This window comes from Vitis riparia, chromosome 13 (genome assembly GCF_004353265.1).
Source record: "Vitis riparia cultivar Riparia Gloire de Montpellier isolate 1030 chromosome 13, EGFV_Vit.rip_1.0, whole genome shotgun sequence".
In the NCBI taxonomy this organism is placed as follows: domain Eukaryota; kingdom Viridiplantae; phylum Streptophyta; class Magnoliopsida; order Vitales; family Vitaceae; genus Vitis; species Vitis riparia.
Window position 1 is genome coordinate 21,157,533 of NC_048443.1, and position 23,005 is coordinate 21,180,537.

At 33.8% G+C, this 23,005-nt stretch overlaps 2 protein-coding genes and 1 pseudogene across 2 annotated transcripts; 2 read left to right on the plus strand and 1 right to left on the minus strand.

Annotated features, from left to right (window-relative positions):
- Positions 1-8,481: 8,481 nt before the first annotated feature.
- On the minus strand, positions 8,482-9,085 carry LOC117928408 (blue copper protein-like). Its single transcript, XM_034848297.1, has 3 exons — positions 8,920-9,085; positions 8,713-8,819; positions 8,482-8,637 (listed from the first exon to the last, which is right to left on the minus strand). Exons 1-3 carry the CDS (start codon positions 9,083-9,085, stop codon positions 8,482-8,484), a joined length of 429 nt encoding a protein of 142 aa, XP_034704188.1.
- Positions 9,086-20,794: 11,709 nt separating this feature from the next.
- On the plus strand, positions 20,795-22,020 carry LOC117928409 (annotated as a pseudogene).
- A 2-nt stretch (positions 22,021-22,022) lies between these two features.
- Positions 22,023-22,680, plus strand: LOC117928410 (blue copper protein-like). The gene is made up of 2 exons (XM_034848298.1): positions 22,023-22,026; positions 22,382-22,680. Exons 1-2 carry the CDS (start codon positions 22,023-22,025, stop codon positions 22,678-22,680), a joined length of 303 nt encoding a protein of 100 aa, XP_034704189.1.
- Positions 22,681-23,005: the final 325 nt, after the last annotated feature.

Consider the following 23,005-nt stretch of genomic DNA (forward strand, 5'->3'; position numbering starts at 1 on the left):
TAATAATAATAATAACAATTTAATAATAATTTAACCACTAAAACATTTACCTACCTAAAAATCAAATTATCAAAAGATCAATTTAATATTCTAGCTAATTTGATTATATTTTATCATGTATTTACTAAAAATTGCCTAACCAATATGTTATATTAACTAAGAAATATAAATAATTAGCATAAAAATTGTGATTTTTTCTTTAGTTTTTTTTTTCTTTTTGTTTTTTTTTTCTTCTAATGTTGAAAGCGATGTTTCATTTAACTTGAAAGATCATTTAAGGACCCACATATCTTATCTAAAGCAAAATATGCAGTTAAAGTTGAAGTGTAGATGACTCTCATAATTTGTTGCTTCTTTTTCATATTTACAGATTAGTAACTTTGTTTTGTTCTTTGATCATTATGCCAATACGTCATTCTTATGTGAATCCTCAATGTCATCCATTGTAATTGTATTAGATCTACTTTATTCATTTTAGTAGAGAGAGAGACAGAGACAGAGACAGAGACAAAGAGAGGCACAAGTGGGTATCCTTTTTCATGAACATATAAGCACATTTCTTTTCTTCACCATTGAATCGAAGTCTTTGTCAAAGTTATATAGTTGCTTCACAAGGAAGAAAAATGGCTAAGGATACATAATATGTAACTCAAAAGATTTATTTCCTCCTAGCCAAGAAACAAAGAGTAGTTAGCCTATTGACTTTGAAATGAGAATAATTTTTAAAAAAATCAACCTTCTCTTACTATTTAAGAAAAGTAAGGGTAAGTTAGTTACATAGGAATGGGAATAAGAATGGGGATAAATAAAAATTAAAATACTATGTAGAATAAAGGGAATTAAAATCCTGGCTAGAATGGATTTTAGTTTCAGTGAGAACAAGTATTTTATTCCTATACTTCTATTTCTACAATAGTAAATAGAAAATAAAATGAATTTTCATTCTTAATTTCTATTTCAATGTTCCAAAAATACTCTAAACCTTTAGTCCCTTAAATGGAATCTACAATAGTTTCATTAATGTTTTGATAATGAAATTACTTAATTTTGAAGGTTGTTCTACTTTTTTATGTCAAAAAAATGATTACATGTAAACAATACACTTGCATTTTTCTCGAATCTTTATTTTTTAAAAAAAAAAAAAAAGTGGTGCAAAGACACTTCTGTCAAATACTTTCTTGCACCTTTCGATGGAAATGTTTCTCGAAGAAATTATAAAATAAAATAAAATATGGTTTCTATAATATGAGAAGAATTCTAAACTTTGGAACCTCTTATCACTTCTAATTAACCAAGCTAGATAATGTGCCCTTCTCCAAGAGCAAGTTTGGCATAAATACAGATTTCATTGAACATGTTAAAAGTCTTAAAATTTGGAACCTCTTTTGAATATTCCTCGTAAGGAGCTCCTTTAATAAACAAATAATTCAAAATTTTGAAACCTCTTTACAAGATTCTCTGTTGGAGTATATATCTCATTGTTATCTTATGCATATGTTTTCTATTTTTTAATAATTATATATAAAAAAATTATCCTTCTAATTTGAGAATTCTATATATGAATATTGTCTATTCTAAACTTTAACTTTCATGAATGCATTTAGAGAAGTCAACATTTATGAGTGTCAAAATTTCTCTTGCTATTTCATAATCCAAATTAGCAATACATAGTATTTCCATTGTTGTTGGGGAATAAAAATCCTTTATTGTCTATTCTAAAATTTTTGAAGAATCACTTGAAATGATTCTTAAATTAGTACTATCGATAAATGCTTCTTCTAAAAAATCAATATTACTAAAAATACTATAAAAATTACTATTTTTTAATTTACATAGACACTAAATAATTCTCTATAAAAATAAGTGTAGTAGCTAGAAGCACTATTATAAAAAATGCTATAGACCAAAAGCCTCCTTGTCAAATTCACTTCAAAGGAGCCCTAATATTTTTAACATTTTTTTATAAGGTAAAACCACCCTCAAGTTTGGCTCAAATTCAAATTAAAAAGATTCAAGTCTTAAAAGTGGATAAAACTTCAAAAATAACTTAAGAATCCCATAAATGAATGCAAGTACACTATAATGACTACATCCAATTAAGACCTTTCCCCCCTCCCACAAGTCATTCCATCTTTTAGTCTCATGGTCTTGCTTACCCTATATACCCCTTTAGCTTACCTATAAAATTAATGCCATGATGGAGGTAAAGAAGGACACCATTCTTGTTGGCTCCATCAAAAGAAGGAAAAAACAAACAAACAAAGAAGGGAAAACAATTATGTCTTCGTCAGATGCTGTTGCAAAGTCTTTCTCTGTTTCTTACTCTGGTAATTTCTCCTTCTCTCTTAACTTTGTTTTTTTCTAAATCACAAACAACTACCTTCTTTTACAATATACTTTCTACTCATTCATATATTATTTTCTTAATAATTCTAGTGAAAATTTGTGACAGTAAGGATGATTACATATGATCTTATGTCCCATATGAAACCTTTTTTTTTTTTCTTTGCAATTTACACTATAGTTTTTTCTCCCCACTGGTTAATGAATACAGTCTACAAATTAATATAACAATTTTGAATTTAGATACAATATCAGATCGGGAGAGCAAATGTTACATAATTCCCATATTCAAACATTTTTCAGTTTGTTTGTTTGTTCTTTCATTATTGATATTTATTAGAAGGTTGAAATAATCTTGATTTACATTTCAAGGAATATTTGGAGTTGACGAGAAATCAATGCTGGAGATCTTAGTAAAATGGCAACCAGTACAGTTGTCAACTTTTAGGAATGAAACTTCTTGCATCTTTTTGAAGGATGAACGCTTCCCATTTGAGAAATGTGAAGAAATTCTTCTTAAATTTCTAAAAAGGGAATTTAAGCATTTTAAGGTATCTATATATCAAATACGAAATTAGATATTTATGCTAATATAAAATTAAAGATATTTATATACTATTTATCATAAATAAAAATTAATTCTTATAAGAAAACAAAAATTACAATGGAAGTACAAAAGACAGGGAGACTAAAGATGACTTAAGATTGGTTTTTGCAATAATATGATTAGTTTTTTTTAACATTTTTGTGGTCAGGATGCTGTGGTACAATGGACCATGCATCCTTGGGAAAGAGATGCTCGCATGGCAAGGAAGGCTTTGAAAAGAGGCAGACAAGCATATGGCCTACTCATTGAACTTGCATGCACTCGATCATCAGACGAGCTCCTGGGAGCTAGGAGAGCATACCAGTCCCTCTATAGCGAATCCATCGAGGAAGACGTTGCTTCCCAAGTTAATGACATCGAACGCCAGGTTAGTACAAGTATATGATCATATTTTTAGTTGTTATATTTGAAAAGAAAATGACCTGGATTAGTGAGATATTATGCAATTTTTTATAAAGTGAAGAGCATTTGTGTCTTATAAATTTCTTGAAGCATTTCGACCAATTATTTCTTAAGAAAAATGGCATTCATATTCCTTTCTAACATATATTTTTTCCATAAATGATGGTTGGGCTTAAGGATATGCAATTGCAAATAATCTTTTGAGCCTACTTTTGTACTATTGGAGTTTGGAACTTTTTTTGGGTTTAAGCCACCTATTTTGAGCCTTAAAACCCCATTAGTTGGACTCTTAGAAAGTCCTATAATTGTGTCTTTTCTCAATAAAGGAGTTTTATGTGGTGCAGTCTTGGTTAGGTTAGTATGACTGGTAATATATATAGTCATATTAAGGAACCAATCGAGAATTAATGTGATCATCATATTTAGAAAGTAACTTGGTCATATTTGAAAGGTAACTTAGAGTCTGTTGGATAGTGCTTCTAAAAAGCACTTTTAGAATATATATATATATATAGAAACCATTTGTGAAGAAAAATCAACTGTTTGGAAAAATTTAGAATATATTTTTCAAAAATTAAAAAAGCACCTAAAAATACTTGTAAACAAAACACTTCTATTAAAAGTATTTCAAATAGAAACATTGCCAAATACATTTTTTAAGTGCATTTAGTAGTGCTTTTACTCGAAGTACTTTTAATTAAAGTGTTTTTAGATGAATCATCTATCAAGTGCATCTTAAAAAAAAAAAAAAAAGACATTATATGTGATTTTTCAAATCTTTAAAAATATTTCCTAAATTTTTTCAAACATCAATTTTTTTTTCCAAAAACACTTTTTACGTTAAAAACACTTCCTAAAATTACTGTCAAATAGACTCTTAAAGCCCATTTGACAGTGATTTTAGGAAGTGTTTCCAAACTTTTTAATACTTTAAAATTTGTATCATTTAAGTGTTAGAAATGCTATAAACGTTTTCTAAAATCACTATCAAACGCACTCTTAGTCTAATTATTTGTTAGTACCATCAATAGAACATTATTTTTAAAAATAGTTATCAAGCAAAGCCTAAGGCTCTCCTCTCTAAAGTGAATGGGAAGACAGTAATGGCAAGAGTAAAACCCTAAACCCTTAAGAGAGCTTCTAGTGAGCTTAAACAACTTGAGCCCATCTTGGGCTTAGGTACTTAATCTATTAAGTAACTAATTGATTAATTAACCTTATTAAGCTTCAATTAATCAATTAACCCAATCCATAGAGACCATTCATAAGCTCTTGTGCAACCTTGCACATTAACTAAAAGGCTCTTATATACACATATGAATAAAGAATCCAAATAACCCTCAGTAAACATGCTATCAAGAAATACGAGTTTGAGCAAAGACTACTAGGACCCATAGAAAAATTATTGGCTTCCTTAGAATCCAAATTTGAAGTTAACTCAAAATCTCATTACAGAGAGTCAACTACACTCTACTATCTTATGATATTACAATAAGATACAAGAACTCAAGTATGTGATCTACTATTCACCATATGTAGGTTCCCCATGAATTGGTGTGTATAATCTAATTAGGTATATGCTATCAATCTCTCAAAATTGTCTTTACAATCTTTAAGTACTCTTAAATCTTCCTATTATGTTATCAACTAGCATACTCTAACTCACAAAGAACATATATCAAATTCCAATTATGGAATTACTACAACTATATATTTCTTGATCACATGTCCTTAGAATCACCCAAAGGGACATGTTTTCTCAAATCCATGAGATATCATGGTGGCTATCTTGACTATACCTTTTGCCACCAATCTTCATTAACAATGACCTAATTCATGAGAAATATTTGACCACCTTAAGGTCTCACCTATAAGTCAAAGTCATTAATGACTTTAGCACAAGCTTAGTGTCCTCTCAAGGCTAAGAGCCCATAACTACTTGATAGTTAATGTCATAACTTACCATACACACTAGTACACTCGCCATAGGAAACTCATCTCGATAACCAAGACAAGTTATCCTCTTAATGAGGAGGTAGTGTATTACAACCTCAAATAAATTGTCTAAATTCATGAATTAGCTATGACAAATTAAATACTTACAGAAAACTTATGACTTAGATCTTCTGTACAACTCCTAATAAACCTAAATCATGTATAATGCAAAAGATATCAGACTTAAATGCTTTAATAGTATAATGCATTGATAGGACAAATAAATTGAGGAAATTGGAATCTTGTTAATGAATAATAAATCCATTATTATTATTATTACACCATGTCATGTTTTTTAAGGGTTTTATCATAACACTTTCTAAAATTGATGGCTAAACTAAGGTAGTATAAAACTCTAAGGCTAAACCAAGACAAGGTACACATAAACTATCCTAGTCTTTATTGCCTCATATACTCTATTCCTATTTGTTTGTCCTTTTATTAATGATCGAGGACTGACCTGACCATCAAATAGGGTCAATCAAATCCCCACTCTATCTTCTTCTATATCACAAAGATAGGTCATATTCAAGGATAGAGTTGCTACATTTTAAAGAGGGTGAAACACATTGATGTTGTCTATGGTAAATGGTAGAAAAACCTAAATGATAGTCATAATGAAAACTTACTCAAGTGGCAAGTGACTGCATGAGGACCTTTCAGCTTTCCTACAACTCTAAGAGTAGATAACCACAATGGAAAAGAGGATGAGGAAAGAAAACAAGGAAACCTTGCCAAGAATAGAGGAGCTAGTGAAAAGAAACAAGGGTGTTAGCTCAATAAAATGTGAAATTCAAAGGGTTGCATGCAAAAAAAAAAAAAAAAAAGTAACATTATAGAGAAAATGATCAAGAAAGGGATTTGTTGATTCTAAGTGATCAAAACATTATCTGAGGTGCATGACCTTGTTGTCTTAGAGGAAGGCCTTAATAGGCAACTGGGGTGGACCAAATAAGACTCCACTATTGGTACAAGAAAGTAATGTAGAGCTCATCGTCTTCATGTCTTGTGAAAGATTGTCTTAACACCATTTACTCATGACATTCTCCATGAGGAGGCTACGACAATGAGTTTGTTCTCTCGAAGTTCAACATGTTTAGCAGTACTAGTGATCCCCACAAGTATCTAATGCATTTATGCCAAATGATGGTACATAACCACTTATTATGCAAAGTCTTCCCCTTATGTCTGAAGGTACCAACATTATTATGGTTCCATCAACGCTTGTCCAAATTAATCTTGAGCTTTGAAAGTTGTGTTTATAGCATACTATATTCACTCTATTTGATAGGAAAAGGGGTTGGAAGCAAAAGGTGTAAGAGAGTTAATAAAGGCATGCATATTTGCAGTGATTTAACATTGAAATATCTCAAGTTTGGTGATGCACCACGCAAGCAGTGATGATGGCTTTCAAAGGACTTCCAAAGGGTTCAAACTTGATTAACTCACTCTCTAATTCAACATGGACAACCATATAGGGATTATTTGCTAAAGCAAGGAAACAGACCATGCCAGAGAAGACCTGAAGTCTCAGTGATAAAGAAAGTTACCTCCTATGGTGCCCTCCTTTTTGAAGCATCATTCGATCAAATTCGTAACTAGTCGGGAAGTAATAAGAAAGATGTCTCTCAACTTGAAAGGGAAGAGAAGAAGCGATGTAGAGAAAATATTAACCTTCATCTAGAAAATCGTTCCAAACCAACTATATGTTGTAGAAAGTGTCTACTAACACATCCTCTAAGAGATTAAGTCACTAAAAGGATTTTGACCATCCAAACCCTTTTCGGTCATAGTGGGGGAGTGCAAGCCTCATAAGTATTGTGACTACAATGAGGATCGAGGGAATCAGACCGACAAGTATTGAAGTCCAAAACGACATATAAAAGAGTTTGTAAAAAGTGGGAAGTTAAAGGAGTTCATGGATAAGAAGAGGATTTGCAAGAAGAATAATAAGATAACAAAGAGAGACTCCTCATTCCACCTCTAGGGTCACCCTCGACAATCATTGCCACTATTCATAGTAGGCTACGAGTTACTAGGGAATGATTTTTTTGTTTTAGCAAAAAAAAAATCATAGGGATATTTATTATTGATTACTTTGTTCTGAAGCCTACTACATATATATATATATATATATATATATATATATATATATACACAAATCCTTCTAACTGCAGTTGTTGCTTTAGCAGTTCTTGATAACAGTCTAACTAATCATTAACAATAGTCTGCTCATATTGTTGCAGGTCTTGAGGTGCGGTTGTTGATTCTGGTAGTCTGTTCTTGTTGTTGCAAGTGTTGAGGTTCAGTTACTACTCCTAGTAATGTTATGTTGTTCAATTATAGGGCATGGGACAAAAGAGAGTTTGATATAAAAGGTGGAGAACTGTAAGCTTGGAAGATGCTTGGTGAAGATATCGGTGACCTGACCAGATGAGGGAATATACTTACTAAGGGTTTTATGAAGGACTTTATCAAGAATAAAATGAAGATCTATATCAATGTGTTTTGAGAGGGCATGGAAGATTGGATTGGCAGCTAGGGGAGCTGCACTTTTGTTATCACACCAAACTAGAGGAGGAAGTTCATCTGATAGTGAAGGATTTGAAACCAAATAAATTTTATTGAATTTGATTTTCCTTCTAATTTTCTTACATTAAACCTAATAAGAGAATGTGAGATTTCTTCCTTTTTTTAAAAAAAAAAAAAAAATCTTTCTTAATTATTTTCATAATCCAAACCAAGCATAAGTCTCTATAAATGGAAAACAAATTACCAATATCCTCCCATTCTTTTAGTGGTCTTTGAAAGTATAACTCATCATTCTTCAATAATCTAAAGGCTTCTATAGGCTCACATTATTTCTTCTTACTACTACATTAACTTTATATTATATTAATTAAATAATAATAAAACAACAAGGTATACAAACATCAATAAACTTAAAAAAAAAAAAAAATTGTCAAACTGTCACAACAGGTATTCATCATCATTTCTCTTTTCCATCTTTCATATTTCGAAGATACCATTTTCTTTCAATCATATAAAAAATAATTGAATAAAAAAACCATAAGCCAGAAGAAAATTCTTGAAAACTAGATGATCAAAGGTACTCTTGGAGCAAAAACAGATCATCAAATAGCTAGGAAGGCAAGAGCAACCATGGCTGCCATCAGAAGTTGATACCTGAACCCAGAGATCCCCAGAGCAGAGTTAGGTGCTGGTGCTGTGGGGTTGGAGGGGGCTGGTGCAAGAGACGCCGACTCTTCCAATACAATGATGACAAGCTTCTATCCATAGTTGGCGTAATGGTCGTTTACACCACATATGTACCACTTCCTTCCAAGGGTGGCCAGTGTAATTACATCATTTCTAGTGATAATAGCTTCATTTACTGGTGGTATAATGCAGTTCGTGAAGGCCGTACCATTCACTTTGAAGACATTGTGCCGTCCTGCCGTGTATTTGAAGACTGTATGTATGAGAATTGACTATAATACTTTTAGCAACTGGAATAAAATGAAGTGATAAAAGGAACATGAAATCATAGCTTAAGGCTTGAGCTACATTACCTAGTTTATCTCCAACATGAAATACTTTCTCCTTGGCCCAGGCTTTATAGTCGAAATTAATGGTCCACCGTTGGTCATCTCCAATAGTAAATTCAGTTGCCATGGCCACAACAGGAAGAACAAATGCCAAGATTGCCATGGCGCCAACAAACCGCTTAGAAGCCATTGGAGCTTATTGAAGTTGAGTAGTCACCAAGTTTCTTCTAATGTTTAGCTTCAATGGTTACTTGAACAGGTGATTTTCATCTTGGGGTCTAAATTAAGGGTCTATTTATAGCTAAATGTTTTGACCTGCAGAATTTCATTGAAAACCTTAAAAACAACATGAACAAGCTGGGTCAGCCGGCCAGAGGGTGTTGCCGGAGAAACCTTTAGTTGGTACGCATTTATGCCATGCCTAATGTTGTATGACAATTTTAAAAACATATTTCTTTTGATGGTTTCCTTTGGCCTAGACATATATACACAAATATTGAATCATAATTTCTTTGAGTAATCACTAGTGTGTTTTAGGTATAAATTAAATAGTGATTAACTTTGAAAATAGTACAAATGGAAGTCTCTTGAAGAAGTTATTCTGGCCAGCTTGGACACTAGGCCATACTTACACAACTAGAAAGTGAAACAACAAAAGTCCCAATTCAAACTCAATTTATGTGACCTTAACCTGGGCTGATTATATTGGGAGTCTCTTAGAACATTTAGCAAGCTAGCAATATCAAACTTTTAATCAATGACTCCACCTGAGTTTCCATGGTTGATAATGAGCGTTTACAACTTTTTTTAAATGGAAAATTTTATGAATCAAATTCATGTGGAACAATATTTTGAAGTTTCATTATGTGATGAAATGCTAAATATGACATTGTAACTTTGTACCCTAGCTTAGTATATAGTATTGGACATCATGATCTAACCAAGGATTAAAGTTTCAATGTAATGCCTTGAAACATCGGGTGTCACATTCCTTCGATACAAATACGACAAGGCAAGAAAGTCCAATGATTTCATCACCAAATTTTCAACCTTTTTGGGGTTATAAACAACCTTTTTCACCAAACTAATGTGCATTTTAGCTTTTCTTTTTGAACTTTTGTTCAAAATGATCTCTTTCTCTTTCTCTTTCACCCTTTACTTTTTATTGTTCTTTTAAAAAAAAGGAAATCGGATTTTGATAATGCAGTTTCAATACATATTTGAGACTAGTGGAGTCCTTTGAATGTATGCCTCCTCGGCATCTCTACCTACATCGGAAATTAAGAACAAAAGTCAAACACCAATATATTTATAATGTCTACATGCAAATTTATTAGCATATGTTTCAATGAAAAAAGTGATAGACAAAACACAGGCAGACACTTAGAATTCTGGTCGTGCATTGCTTTGCTTGCTTCACAGTAAATCATTTAACTTGAAAGATCATTCTGCACAAGTGCTGTGGTTTTTATTTTTTAAAATATCATTCTCTGATAAAAAAAATTAGAAAAAAAAAACATTTCTAAAACTACAGTAATTTTATGCCTGATGAAATCCATGTTATGAGTTTTGTATAAATAAAAAAAATTTATTTTTTATGTTTTTTATGTAGAACAAAAATACAAGATCAAGGGTCACCAATTTACAGTAAATTCATTTTTTCAAGAGATGGGTTTCAAGTGATAATTTTTATTGAAAAAGTCTTAATATTTTGCAAAAGGTCGTATTTTAATAATATTTTAAAAAATAAATAAATCATAGCTTGAGAATAGTAAGAAGAACATATATATTTTCCACCCAATTTGTGGATTTAAAGATGTCCTTTGGCTAATCAAGTTCAAATCTACGATAGACTATGAAAATTCAAAAGTGTAGGCTGATATTAAATTAGAATTCAGGATTTGAAATTTGGCTTCTATAAATAGGACATTCAAATCTACTACTTAATACTTTCAAAAACTCATTTTCTTCTTGTGTGAATTCAAGAAGATATTAATATTGAGTTTGGTGTGGACTTCAAGTATGCTTCGAAAGAAGGTGTGAAGTTAAAATAGAAAGGTATTAATTAAGTGGTTCAAAAATGATTGGTAGGCCTAAGTTATATAAAACTTTGCACTATTCAGTTTTTATTCTTCATAATGAATATTTTTTATCACTTGTATACCCGTGGATTTTTATTTCTTAAGAGATTTTCCACCTAAAATTTGGTGTCATTGTCTCTCTTTCTCTTATTCTACTTTTTTTTATTTATCTCCAGTTATTGATATCATATATTACTTGAGCATGTAAGTTGAATGGATGAAATATGAGTTGAAATTGGTGTAATTATCTTTTGGATATTCTTAAATAATTTTATGCTCAATTTGATAAAAATATCAAGTAATTGGAAATATATGAAGAAGGAATTTGTTTTTATAAATTTGTGTTGGAGAGTATTGAAGCATTTGCATGTGACTTGCATTTATAAATTATTGGGAGAGTGTTGATGCATTCATGCCTTATGATTTTTATTTATTGTTGAAAATTATTTGAAGAAAAAAATATAGGTTTTGAGAAATTCGTGAAGGCCGTACCATTCACTTTAAAGACAATGTGTCGTCCCGCCGTGTATTTGAAGGCTGCATGTATGAGAATCAACCATAATACTTTTAATAGCTTGAATCAAAGGAAGTGATAAAAGGAACATGAAATCCTAGCTTAGCTTAAGGTTTGAGCTACATTACCTAGCTCATCTCCAACATGAAATACTTTGTCCTTGGCCCAGGCTTCATAGTTGAAATTGATGGTCCATTCTTGGTCATGTCCAACAGTAAACTCTGTTGCCATGGCCACAGCTGGAAGAACAAATGCCAAGATTGCTATGGCGCCAACAAACCGCTTAAAAGCCGTTGGAGCTTATTGAAGTTGAGTAGTCACCAAGTTTCTTCTAATGATCAGCTTCAATGGTTACTTGAATCGGTGATTTTCATCTTGGGGTCTAAATTAAAAGTCTATTTATAGCAAAATGTTTTGACCTGCAGAATCTCATTGAAAGCCTTAAAAAAAAAAAAAAAATTGAGAAACAGGTTGGATCGCCGACCATGGTGTTGCCGGAGAAAACTTTGGTTGGTAAGTAGTTAAGCCATGCCTAATGTTGTATGACAATTATAAAAACATGTATGTTTTGGCGGTTTCCTTGGCCTACACATATATACACAAGTATCGAATGATAATTTCTCTAAGCAATCACTAGTGTGTTTTAGGTATAAATTAAATAATGATTACATTTAACTTCAAAAGTACCACAAATGGAAGTCCCTTGAAGAAGTTATTCTGGCCGGCTTGGACACTAGGCCATTCTTACAAAACTAGAAAGTGGAACAACAAAAGTCCCAATCCAAACTCAATTTACATGACCTTAACCTGGGCTGATTATATTGGGAGTCTTAGAACATTTAGCAAGAAGCAAGCAATGTCAAACTTTTAATCCACGACTCCACCTGAGTTTCCATGGTTGATAATGAACTTCTACGGCTTTATGATTGACTAAAGTGATCCTGAACTTTTTTAAAATGGAAAATTTTATGAATCAAATTCACGTGGAATAATAAAGTTTCATTATGTGATGAAATGCCAAATATGGCATTGTAACTTTGTAGCCTATCTTAATATATAGTATTGACCATCATGATCTATGCAAGGATTAAAGTTTCAATGGGATTTGCTGCAATATTAGGTATCGGGCTCCACGGATACGAAATATGATAAAGAAAGACTAACCAACGATTTTATTACAAACTTTTCTATAGGTGGGGCAACTAAGCAAGGAATTGAGGTGTTTTAAAAAGGTAGGAATGGAGTCATGGGCACTTTAACCATCAAGTATGCACATGGACGAAAGGGAGGGGTAAATATGAAATTGATCATTGATTATCATCGACTGATATATCAACGATATTTTAAAAAATTTCCCAATATTTCTATCAAATATATTTTCATGCTCCTCTTACCGTCTTACTTGGCCAACTCAAACCCAAGTTAAAAAGTTCAAATTGAACCCTTGGCAACCGTTGGGCCAACTTTGCACTTTGTTGTATTTATACAAACATTACTATATTAAATAGATTATAATTTTAATATTAAAAGAATATTTTAATATACAAATTAATTATAATTATTTTATTTTAAATTTCATTTAATTGATTGCTAACCATCATTATAATTTTCTTAGTAAGTCTTTTTTTTTATATCATTTATATGATAATTAAATATAAATAATATAAATATTAAAAAAATCATACATATATCATAATTTATTTTACATCATTAAATGCATTTGAATTAAATAGATTATAGTTTTAATATTAAATGTATTTTCAAGTTTGACATATTATTATTAATATCATAAATTTATGTATGACATGTTCAAACTTACAATCAATACTATCAATCCTTTCAACAAAATGGGGTCCATTTGTCTAATAATGCGATGAAACCACAACGATATTCATTTTGGTACTAAAGTACTAATGCCATATAATATGTATAAATTGTTCCCACTGAATGAAACGAAATATTTCTTATCCTAATTCTAAGTGTGCACTTCCAAAATTCATATTTTGTATCCTTAAAATCCAAATATCGATATATCTGTATTTACTAATATTTTCATCATCAACCATACTGTGGACCCATATTTTTCGCATGCATCCCCACTCAATCGGCAAGACTCATTTTTGTTGGGTGAAAAATTATATTTTATAAAAAACTGGAGTTGCCACTTATTTTTATTATTTTATTTAAGGAAAAATAAAATAAGAAACTAAAACCCTAAGAAAAAAGGACTCTTTAAACTTTTGAAAAACCCGAATCTAGGTCTAGGGATCAAGTTACCTATTAGGAAGATACCTTAAAGTGTAGCACCCCTCTAAACCCTAAAAAGGTCTCTATTAGCTAGGTTGAGGGAAGGATGACAATTAATTGCTTGATTGAGACTACAAAGAAAGCAAAGGTGATCAAGCTTAAGAGTAAACAACATAATATTCATAACCAAACAATCATACCACAAGAAACACTCATGTAGGAATAAGGGATTGGCATACCTGAGCTACATCCCAAAGCGCTTTCATAAAAATATTGAAGTTAGTTTAACAAATATAACATACAACATGCATTTCATCTCATTCAAATAATCAAGTAACAAACAAAACATACAAACCAACAACATATATCTAAATTTGCACACTCAAAGTTTGTATATTTGCATAATTATAGGGATAAAAGGCATGAGAGACATACCTGGATAGTATGCATAACTTACAGTGTGCTTACACGTGATGAAATAGGGTTAGAACAATTCATGATAATAAATAACTATGATAAAAAAAACACTAATATATATAACATTTGTATAGCTAAAAAAAGGCAAGATTCCAAAGGAATATCATCTATCACCTAGGACATACATATAAGCTCATTATTAAATTTAAACTAATACTTTAGGTAGTCATAAGTATCAAAGTTAGTAACTAAGACAAAAACATGTAGTAAATGGGTAGAAGAGTTGCATTCACTTGAAAAATCCTAAACAAATATCTAGAGACATCATTTCAACATGGGAGGAATCATATGGCATTCTCATTATGTCTATATTACAATACCAAAGCCAAAATCAAGTAAAGACATATCAATTAACTCCAAGTTAAAAGGTAAGTTAAACATTGTATAGAAATCCCAACATGCAATCACAACAAGAACCTTTAAAGAATAAATCCTAAAACAATATCTAAAAGTGGATTTTAATTACAAAAATTTTTGGAGGCCTCTTCTATATGTCTAGGTTATCAACCAAAAGGCCAAGAAATTTAGTAAAGTTTTGATTGATTCCAATTTTACAGAAACATCTCTAAAGGTCCAGACCATAACAAAATTCAATAGTATGCATAAAATGGTTTTTTAAACTAACATAGAAGTGCCAAAAAATCATACAAAAAAATCACTCAAAATGTTTAGAATGTCTACTTTACAAGAAAAATAAATACAAGGTGATCAGAAGGCACACAAATCAATTTTAAAAACAATCAAACAACTCCTCTATTCAAAAATAGGGCAATACAGTGAATGCAACAAGGGGAAAAAAATCTTTTGATTAGGGAAACTATTTTCAATATTTTATGTGTGTAAAGTCAATTTCAAGAAGTCTATAATAAAGTAAATATATCAAATAAAATTTACAAGGTCACCTAATAATTGATTTTTACAAAAATATTTTGAATGTCCAAAATCGGGTGAAAACAGAATCCCTAAAAGAGTCATTTATATCTTCTATTTTAGAATTGCTTTTTAATTTAAACAAAGTTCTAAATTCATATTCAAGATGTCTAAAATATCATACAATCACGAAATTTTTTTAAAAAAACATCATAAATAGGTCAAATCAAATTTTATTTTCAAGTGTTCAATATATTGAATAAGTTGATCAAAAGAAGGTTTTTGAAAAATGATGTTTATGTAGGAGTTCCACCAATTCCCAGTTGATGTACACAAATAGAAAGCAATAAAACAATAATAAATAAATAATTTAATTAAAAGTAATAATAATACATACCTATATCAATTACACTTACGAAATAACTTTAACATGTGTATTCTTATTATAATTATCAAATATAAATGAAGCATAAATTTATAAATAAAATGATAAATATTTTTAAACAAAAATAATGTTATATTTCATCGTTACTTTTATGTCTTTAAATATGTATAAACTAGATAAATAATTTATTTAATATTAAATGTGTTTTCAAGTATTATATATCATTATCCAAAGTTCAATATTGGTAATATAGTCTTTGAAAAATAACTTTCATTAGTGGATTATTAGTTGTTTTTATCATTTCTTGTAGTTTTAACAGTATTTCTATAATTTTTTATTTACTTCTATTCTACTGATATTTTTTATTCAAATTTTTATCCGATATTTTCGTCAAATTCAACCATCGATATTTCTATATTTTTTTTTATTTTAATCCTTGTACCTAACAAAGCTTTAATTGACAAATTTAATATGATACCAAAGTATATTATTTTATCAAAGGTTATAAGTTCAAACCTCACTACTTATTTATTTCTCTTATTTGCTAAGTCTATGTACCGTCTCCTAAGGACTATTAGGTAGGGATGGTATCAAATTATAAACTTTTATAATTTATTTTTGTGAAAAGCAAAAATTACATTTGTATTTTATAAATGTTCAAAAAGAAAAAAAATGAAACAATTTAATTAAACTAATTTTTATAATAATAAAAAAAATATTCCACACCAGTCAATTTTATAAAATTGTGTACTAGTATTTTATATTTAGTGAAATTTGACTACAATCAGTTGACTAGTTAGTGGTTTTCATATGTTTAGCGTTGAGACAATCTCTATAGGTGATTTTCCATGTGTGACTGAATATTCATGATTGTTATCAAATGCACTTGATCAATCAAAACGAGAAAATAAACTTAATTTAATCAATCAGAAATAAGTCTAAAGGTTATTAATTTAAGATATCCTAGGTAATACCGTGATCAAGAATATAAGCTTTCAATTAATACAAGGATAAGCCCACAACTAGAAAGAAATAGGAACAAATCTCATCACTATAGTCCTTCCTTAAGCATGAATAAAGAATAAGACGGAGATTGCAAGAGAATGATGAAGTTTAAAACCCTAGAAAGAGGACTGGTGGATACTCTTCTGTACTATTGCCCTGTAATCTACTTTTACTCGAACTGATATATTAGGCCAAAGACAGGGCCAACTGTAGCCCATGATAATGGGCACAAAAAACTGAGCTAAGAACAAAAAAAACGCTCCTCATCCCTGATAGGTTGGACCTTAGGGTTACCACAAGCCCAATACCAAAACCCATGCATCAACTTAGGCTAAGGTGATGAAAATTGAGTTGGGCTTGGCACAACAACACTTTGTCGTTATGCATGTCCACCTAGCCACAAAGCCGGCCCCAAGATTCACTTTTCCAGGGAACTTCAATTTGTGCTTTTAAAGCTAAACATTGACCATTCAATGCTCGAGTGTGTATGTCTGGACCGAAGAAAACGGCCAAGAGAATTATGGGTTTACAATTGTCATACAATAATATTAATTACTCATGGAATAATTGCGTACTAACCAAAGCTTTTTTCCGCGGCAACGCTTTGTGGCCTGTAGACCCAGCCCGTTCTTCATGTTTTAGACCCTTTCAACAATATTCTTGTTAATGTATATTATGGGTATATTATGTTATGGGCTTTAGGCCCAGTTAGGTTACTTGTACCGCACACATATGCCTCCTATATAAAGGCACTGATGTATATTCTTTCTCCTATGAAATACAATACAATCTTTCAGTATTTCTAACATGGTATCAGAGCCACTGCTCTGACCCTTTCTTAGCAGTCTGTCTTCATTAGTGTGACTTCCTTTCTTTTTAACGCTTCCGCCAATCACAACTGCCGCCGCAGCCTTTTGCCGTTGAACCTCCGACGTCATCCAGGCGTCGTCCTTGGGTTCCGGACCTGCAGCCACCGTCCTTAAGGAGTTTCACACCGCACAAGATCACTGTTTTTCGCATCACCGCTGCGAATATTGCTCTGATTTCAATTTTGACGGTACCACTGAGATCGTCCAGCGCCGATCTACACATTCGTGGAAACCTCGTCGCCATCGGAGCCCGTACGTCATCCTCTCTGCCACGTCAGCGCCACGTCAGCCCTAGCTACGTCACCACTGCTGACGTGTCAGTGCCACATTAGCCCTAGCTGACATCATCTCCACGTCATCCGTTGACCAGCATTGACCGTTGACCCGCGTTGACTTTGGCAACGTTGACTGTTGACCACCCGTTGACCAGTGTTGACCGTTGACTTTGACAGTTGACCAGGTTCTCCTTACCCAGTTTTTCGCGTAGATTTCACTTTTACAGTTTGTTTTTGCATATTGTGTCTCTAAATGGATAAAAAGGATATTTTTCTTTCTCGCCCCATCAATACTGTATTGGAGGGAAATAAAAATTACTTATCTTGGTCTCAAGCTATGCGCAGTTTTCTTAAGGGTCGCATGCTCTGGCATTATTGTACTGGTGCAATGACTATTCCTGTCAAGGGAGCAAGTGAAGGAGATGTTGTTTTTCTTAATCGCATGATTGAATGGGATAGTCATAACCACATGATCCTCACATGGATTCGGAACACTTCCATTCCCTCTATTTCCAATCTGATGGGCAGCTTTGATGATGCAAAATCTGCATGGGATATGTTGGCCAAAAGGTACTCCACTACTCATGGATCCTGAAATATCAGTTAGTGGTTGAATTACATCAACTCAGGCAAGAACCAGGGCAATCCATCAATGACTATTATGATCAGCTTCGCTTTATTTGGGACCAAATTGACCTTTCTGATCCAACTTGGACATGCTCAAAAGATGCTCAGCAATATGCTTCCATTAGAGATGAATTTCGCCTCTATGAATTCTTGATGTCACTTCACAAGGACTTTGAGCCCATTCGTGGTCAGCTACTCAATCGCAGTCCTGCTCCCTCTCTTGATACTGCTGTAAATGAGTTGGTTAGAGAAGAAGCTCGCCTTGCAACCCTTCAAGCCCAGAATAAGCTCAATGTTTTGGCTATTACTCCATCTACTCCACTCATAGAGCAACCCCAGCAATCAGGTGATTCTTATGGCTCTAGCAATCGTCGCAAGCAGACCAACAAAAAGTTCTGCAACTATTGCAAGCATCTTGGCCACACCATTGAGACTTGTTACCGTCATAACAAATCTACTGCTGCTGCTGCTAATATTGAGCCTACTCCGCCAATGGCTTCCACCTCAGTTGAGTCCAAGTCTTCTGGATCTACTATCAACCTCTCCTCCACTGAACTACAGGAGATCATAGCTCAGGCTGTTCGTATGGCTGGTAATGCATCTCTTTCCACTGCCTTATCTGCTCTACCTGGTAAGTCTCAAACTTGGCTTTTTGATTCTGCCTACTGCAATCACATGACACCTCACTCATCCCTATTCTCCAAACTTGACCCTGCACCACATCCTCTAAATATTCATATAGCTGATGGTTCCACCATGCATAGGAATAGTCTAGGTTTTGTTTCAACCTCTAATCTTTCTGTTCCTGGAGTCTTCCATGTTCCTGACCTATCCTATAATTTGTGCTCTGTGGGACAATTAGCTGAACTAGGTTATCGCTTATTTTTTACTATTCTGGGTGTATTGTGCAGGATCCGAGGACGGGGCAGGAGCTTGGGACCGGTCCTAGAGTTGGCGTATGTTTCCCGTGAGCAATCTTCATCTTCCACCTGTTGCTCCTGTTTCTATTGCTACTGCAGCTGCTGCAGTTTCTTCCTTACCTTCTCTTGCACTTTGGCATTCTCGTCTTGGTCATGCATCATCTTTTCGGGTACAACAGTTAGTGTCTAGGGGTCTATTGGGTTCTGTGTCTAAAGACATTTTTTATTGTACTTCTTGTCAGTTAGGAAAACAGCCAGCTTTGCCTTTTAATAACAGTGAATCCATTTCTAATAGTATTTTTGAGTTAATTCATTTTGATGTTTGGGGACCTTCTCCTGTTGCTAGTATTGGTGGATCTCGATACTTTGTTGTTTTTATTGATGATTATTCTCGTTATAGTTGGATTTTCCCTATGAAATCTCGTTCCGAAATTTTATCAATATATAGCAATTTTGCAAAATGATTGAAACACAATTCTCCAAACGTATCAAACTTTTCGATCTGATAATGCTCTTGAATATACTCAACATGCGTTTCAAGCTCTGTTACATTCCTATGGCACTGTACATCATCTAACTTGTCCAGGTACCTCTCAGCAAAATGGTCAAGCCGAAAGAAAACTTCGTCATATTCTTGACACTGTTCGTGCTCTGCTTCTTTCTGCCAAAATTCCTGCCCCATTTTGGGGTGAAGCCGCTCTTCATGCTGTTCATGCAATTAACCGTATTCCAAGTGCTGTCATCCATAATCAGACTCCGTATGAGCGTCTCTTTGGGTCACCCCCTGTCTATCATCACCTTCGCTCATTTAGATCTGTTTGTTTTGTTCTTCTTCAGTCTCATGAGCACAACAAACTTGAGTCTCGCTCTAGACTCTGTTGTTTCCTTGGTTATGGTGAAACTCAAAAGGGATATTGGTGTTATGATCCTGTCTCTCATCGTCTTCGTGTTTCTCGTAATGTTGTCTTTTGGGAACATCGATTGTTTGTTGAACTCTCTCACTTTCGTTCTTCCTTGACTAACTCCTCTGTTTTAGAAATCTTTCCAGATGAGTCTCTTGTTCCTTCTACAAATACTTTTGCTCCTCCTTTGGACTTCTCTCCAGATATTTTTGATGCTTCTCCTAGACAGGTTGCAGATGAACAGATTGATGACGAGCTACCCCACTTTGAGACTGGGTCCCCTGCTCCTACTCTGCCTGAAGATCCTCCACAAGACATTCCACCTCGCCACTCAACCCGGGTAAGATCCATCCCTCCACACCTACTTGACTATCATTGTTACACTACCCTTGCTACACTTCACGAGCCTCAAACCTATCGTGAGGCCTCTACTGACCCTTTATGGCAGATTGCTATGAAAGAGGAACTTGATGCATTAACCAAAAACCATACTTGGGACCTGGTTCCTCTCCCTCCTGGACAGTCTGTGGTTGGTTGTAAGTGGATCTATAAGATCAAGACTCGCTCTGATGGATCCGTTGAGCGCTACAAGGCTCGTCTTGTTGCCAAAGGCTTTACACAGGAATATGGGATTGATTATGAAGAGACTTTTGCTCCAGTTGCTCGTATCTCATCTGTTCGTGCTCTCTTAGCTGTTGTTGCTGCTCGTCAATGGGACCTTTTTCAGATGGATGTTAAAAATGCCTTCCTTAATGGGGATCTGAGTGAAGCAGTCTATATGCAACCTCCTCCTGGTCTCTCTGTTGAATCAAACAAGGTTTGTCATCTTCGACGTGCACTTTATGGTCTTAAACAAGCCCACGAGCTTGGTTTGCCAAGTTCAGCTCCACTATTTTTCGCTTGGGTTACACTGTCAGTCCGTATGATTCTGCCTTATTTCTTCATTGTACTGATAAAGGCACTATTTTGCTTCTTCTATATGTGGATGATATGATCATAACTGGTAATGACCTTAGTGACATTCAAGAACTCAAGGATTTTCTCAGTCAGCAGTTTGAGATGAAAGATCTTGGACATCTCAGCTATTTCCTGGGTCTTGAAATTACTCATTCCACAGATGGTCTTTATATTACTCAAGCCAAGTGTGCTTCTGATCTGCTGTCTCAAGCCGGACTCACTGACAGTAAGAATGTTGACACTCCAGTAGAACTTAATGCGCATCTGACACCCTCCGGGGGGAAACCATTGTCCAATCCTTCTCTTTACAGACGATTGGTTGGCAGCTTAGTTTATCTCATAGTTACTCGTCCAGACATCTCCTATGCTGTTCATCAGGTGAGCCAGTATTTGTCTGCACCACGATCAACTCACTATGCTGCTGTTCTGCGCATTCTTCGATACCTGAAGGGTACCATTTTTCATGGCCTTTTCTACTCAGCTCAATCTCCTCTTGTACTCCGTGCATTCTCTGATGCTGATTGGGCAGGAGATCCTACTGATTGCAGGTCCACTACAGGTTACTGCTTCCTTCTTGGTTCTTCTTTGATTTCTTGGAGAAGTAAGAAACAAACTTTTGTGGCCCGCTCCAGTACTGAAGCAGAATATCGTGCCTTGCTGATACCACATCTGAGCTCCTTTGGCTAAGATGGCTTCTTAAGGATTTGGGTGTGTCCACCTCCTCTGCTACTTCCCTTTATTGTGACAACCGGAGTGCCATTCATATTGCTCACAATGATGTCTTTCATGAACGGACTAAACACATCGAGATTGATTGTCATTTTATCCGTTATCATCTTGTCCATGGTGCTCTTAAGCTTTTCTCCGTCTCCTCCAAAGATCAGCTTGCAGATATCTTCACCAAGTCACTTCCTACAAGACGCACTCGTGATTTAATTGACAACCTCAAGTTGGTCTCACATCCACCTTGAGTTTGAGGGGGGCTGTTAATGTATATTATGGGTATATTATATGGGTATATTATGTTATGGGCTTTAGGCCCAGTTAGGTTACTTGTACCGCACACATATGCCTCCTATATAAAGGCACTGATGTATATTCTTTCTCCTATGAAATACAATACAATCTTTCAGTATTTCTAACAATTCTGATCTAAACATTAACTATAAATAGACCCTTTAGTGCCTAGGATGAACATCAACAATCCAAGAAACCACTGAATTAGCTGATACATGAATTACAATACTCCTCAACTTTAATCAGCTGCAATGGCTTCTAAACAGTTGAATATTGCCCTTGCAGTCTTCGCAATTGTTCAAGCTGCTAAAAGTCCTGTTATCAATTCTCATACATTCAGCCTTCAAATACACGGTGGGGCGGCACAATGTCTTCAAAGTGAATGGTACCGTCTTCACGAACTGCACTATACCACCACCAAATGAAGCTCTTACCATTGGAAATGATGTGATTACACTGGCCACCCCTGGAAGGAAGTGGTACATTTGCGATGTAAACGACCATTGTGCCAACTACGGACAGAAGCTTGCCATCACTGTGCTGGAAGGGTGGGCGTCTCCTGCACCGGCCCCCTCCCCCTCCACCACCACAGCACCAGCACCCAGTTCTGCTTATGGGATCTCGGTGTCTGGGTATTAGCTTCTAATGGCAACCACGGCTGCTGTTGCTTTCCTTCTTGTTTAATCTGTTCTTAGAGGATTGCCTTCGATCATCTAGCTAATTTCATTTGGTCTAATGGTTTTTGTTTAAATTATATTTCATACGTAAAGAAAATGATAGGTTGAAGTTGTGAGAGATGGAAGAAATAAATGATGATCAATATATACGAGATGAATTTAATTTGAGTGAGAGTAAGACATTTTCTTTTTCTTCTATATATTATTTTTTATTATCTTTATTTAATTGTCTATATATTCTTTTTCTTTTACTTAAGAGGAAAAAAAAAATTTGGCATGAATTTATC

Excerpts from the sequence above, each read along its gene's own strand:
- LOC117928408 (XM_034848297.1), bottom strand. The coding sequence starts at position 9,085 with ATGGCTTCTAAGCGGTTTGTTGGCGCCATGGCAATCTTGGCATTTGTT. Across the intron at positions 8,820-8,919 it reads TCATGTTGGAGATAAACTAG|TCTTCAAATACACGGCAGGA; the intron begins GTAATGTAGCTC and ends TCATACATACAG. Across the intron at positions 8,638-8,712 it reads CTATTATCACTAGAAATGAT|AAGCTTGTCATCATTGTATT; the intron begins GTAATTACACTG and ends AACTATGGATAG.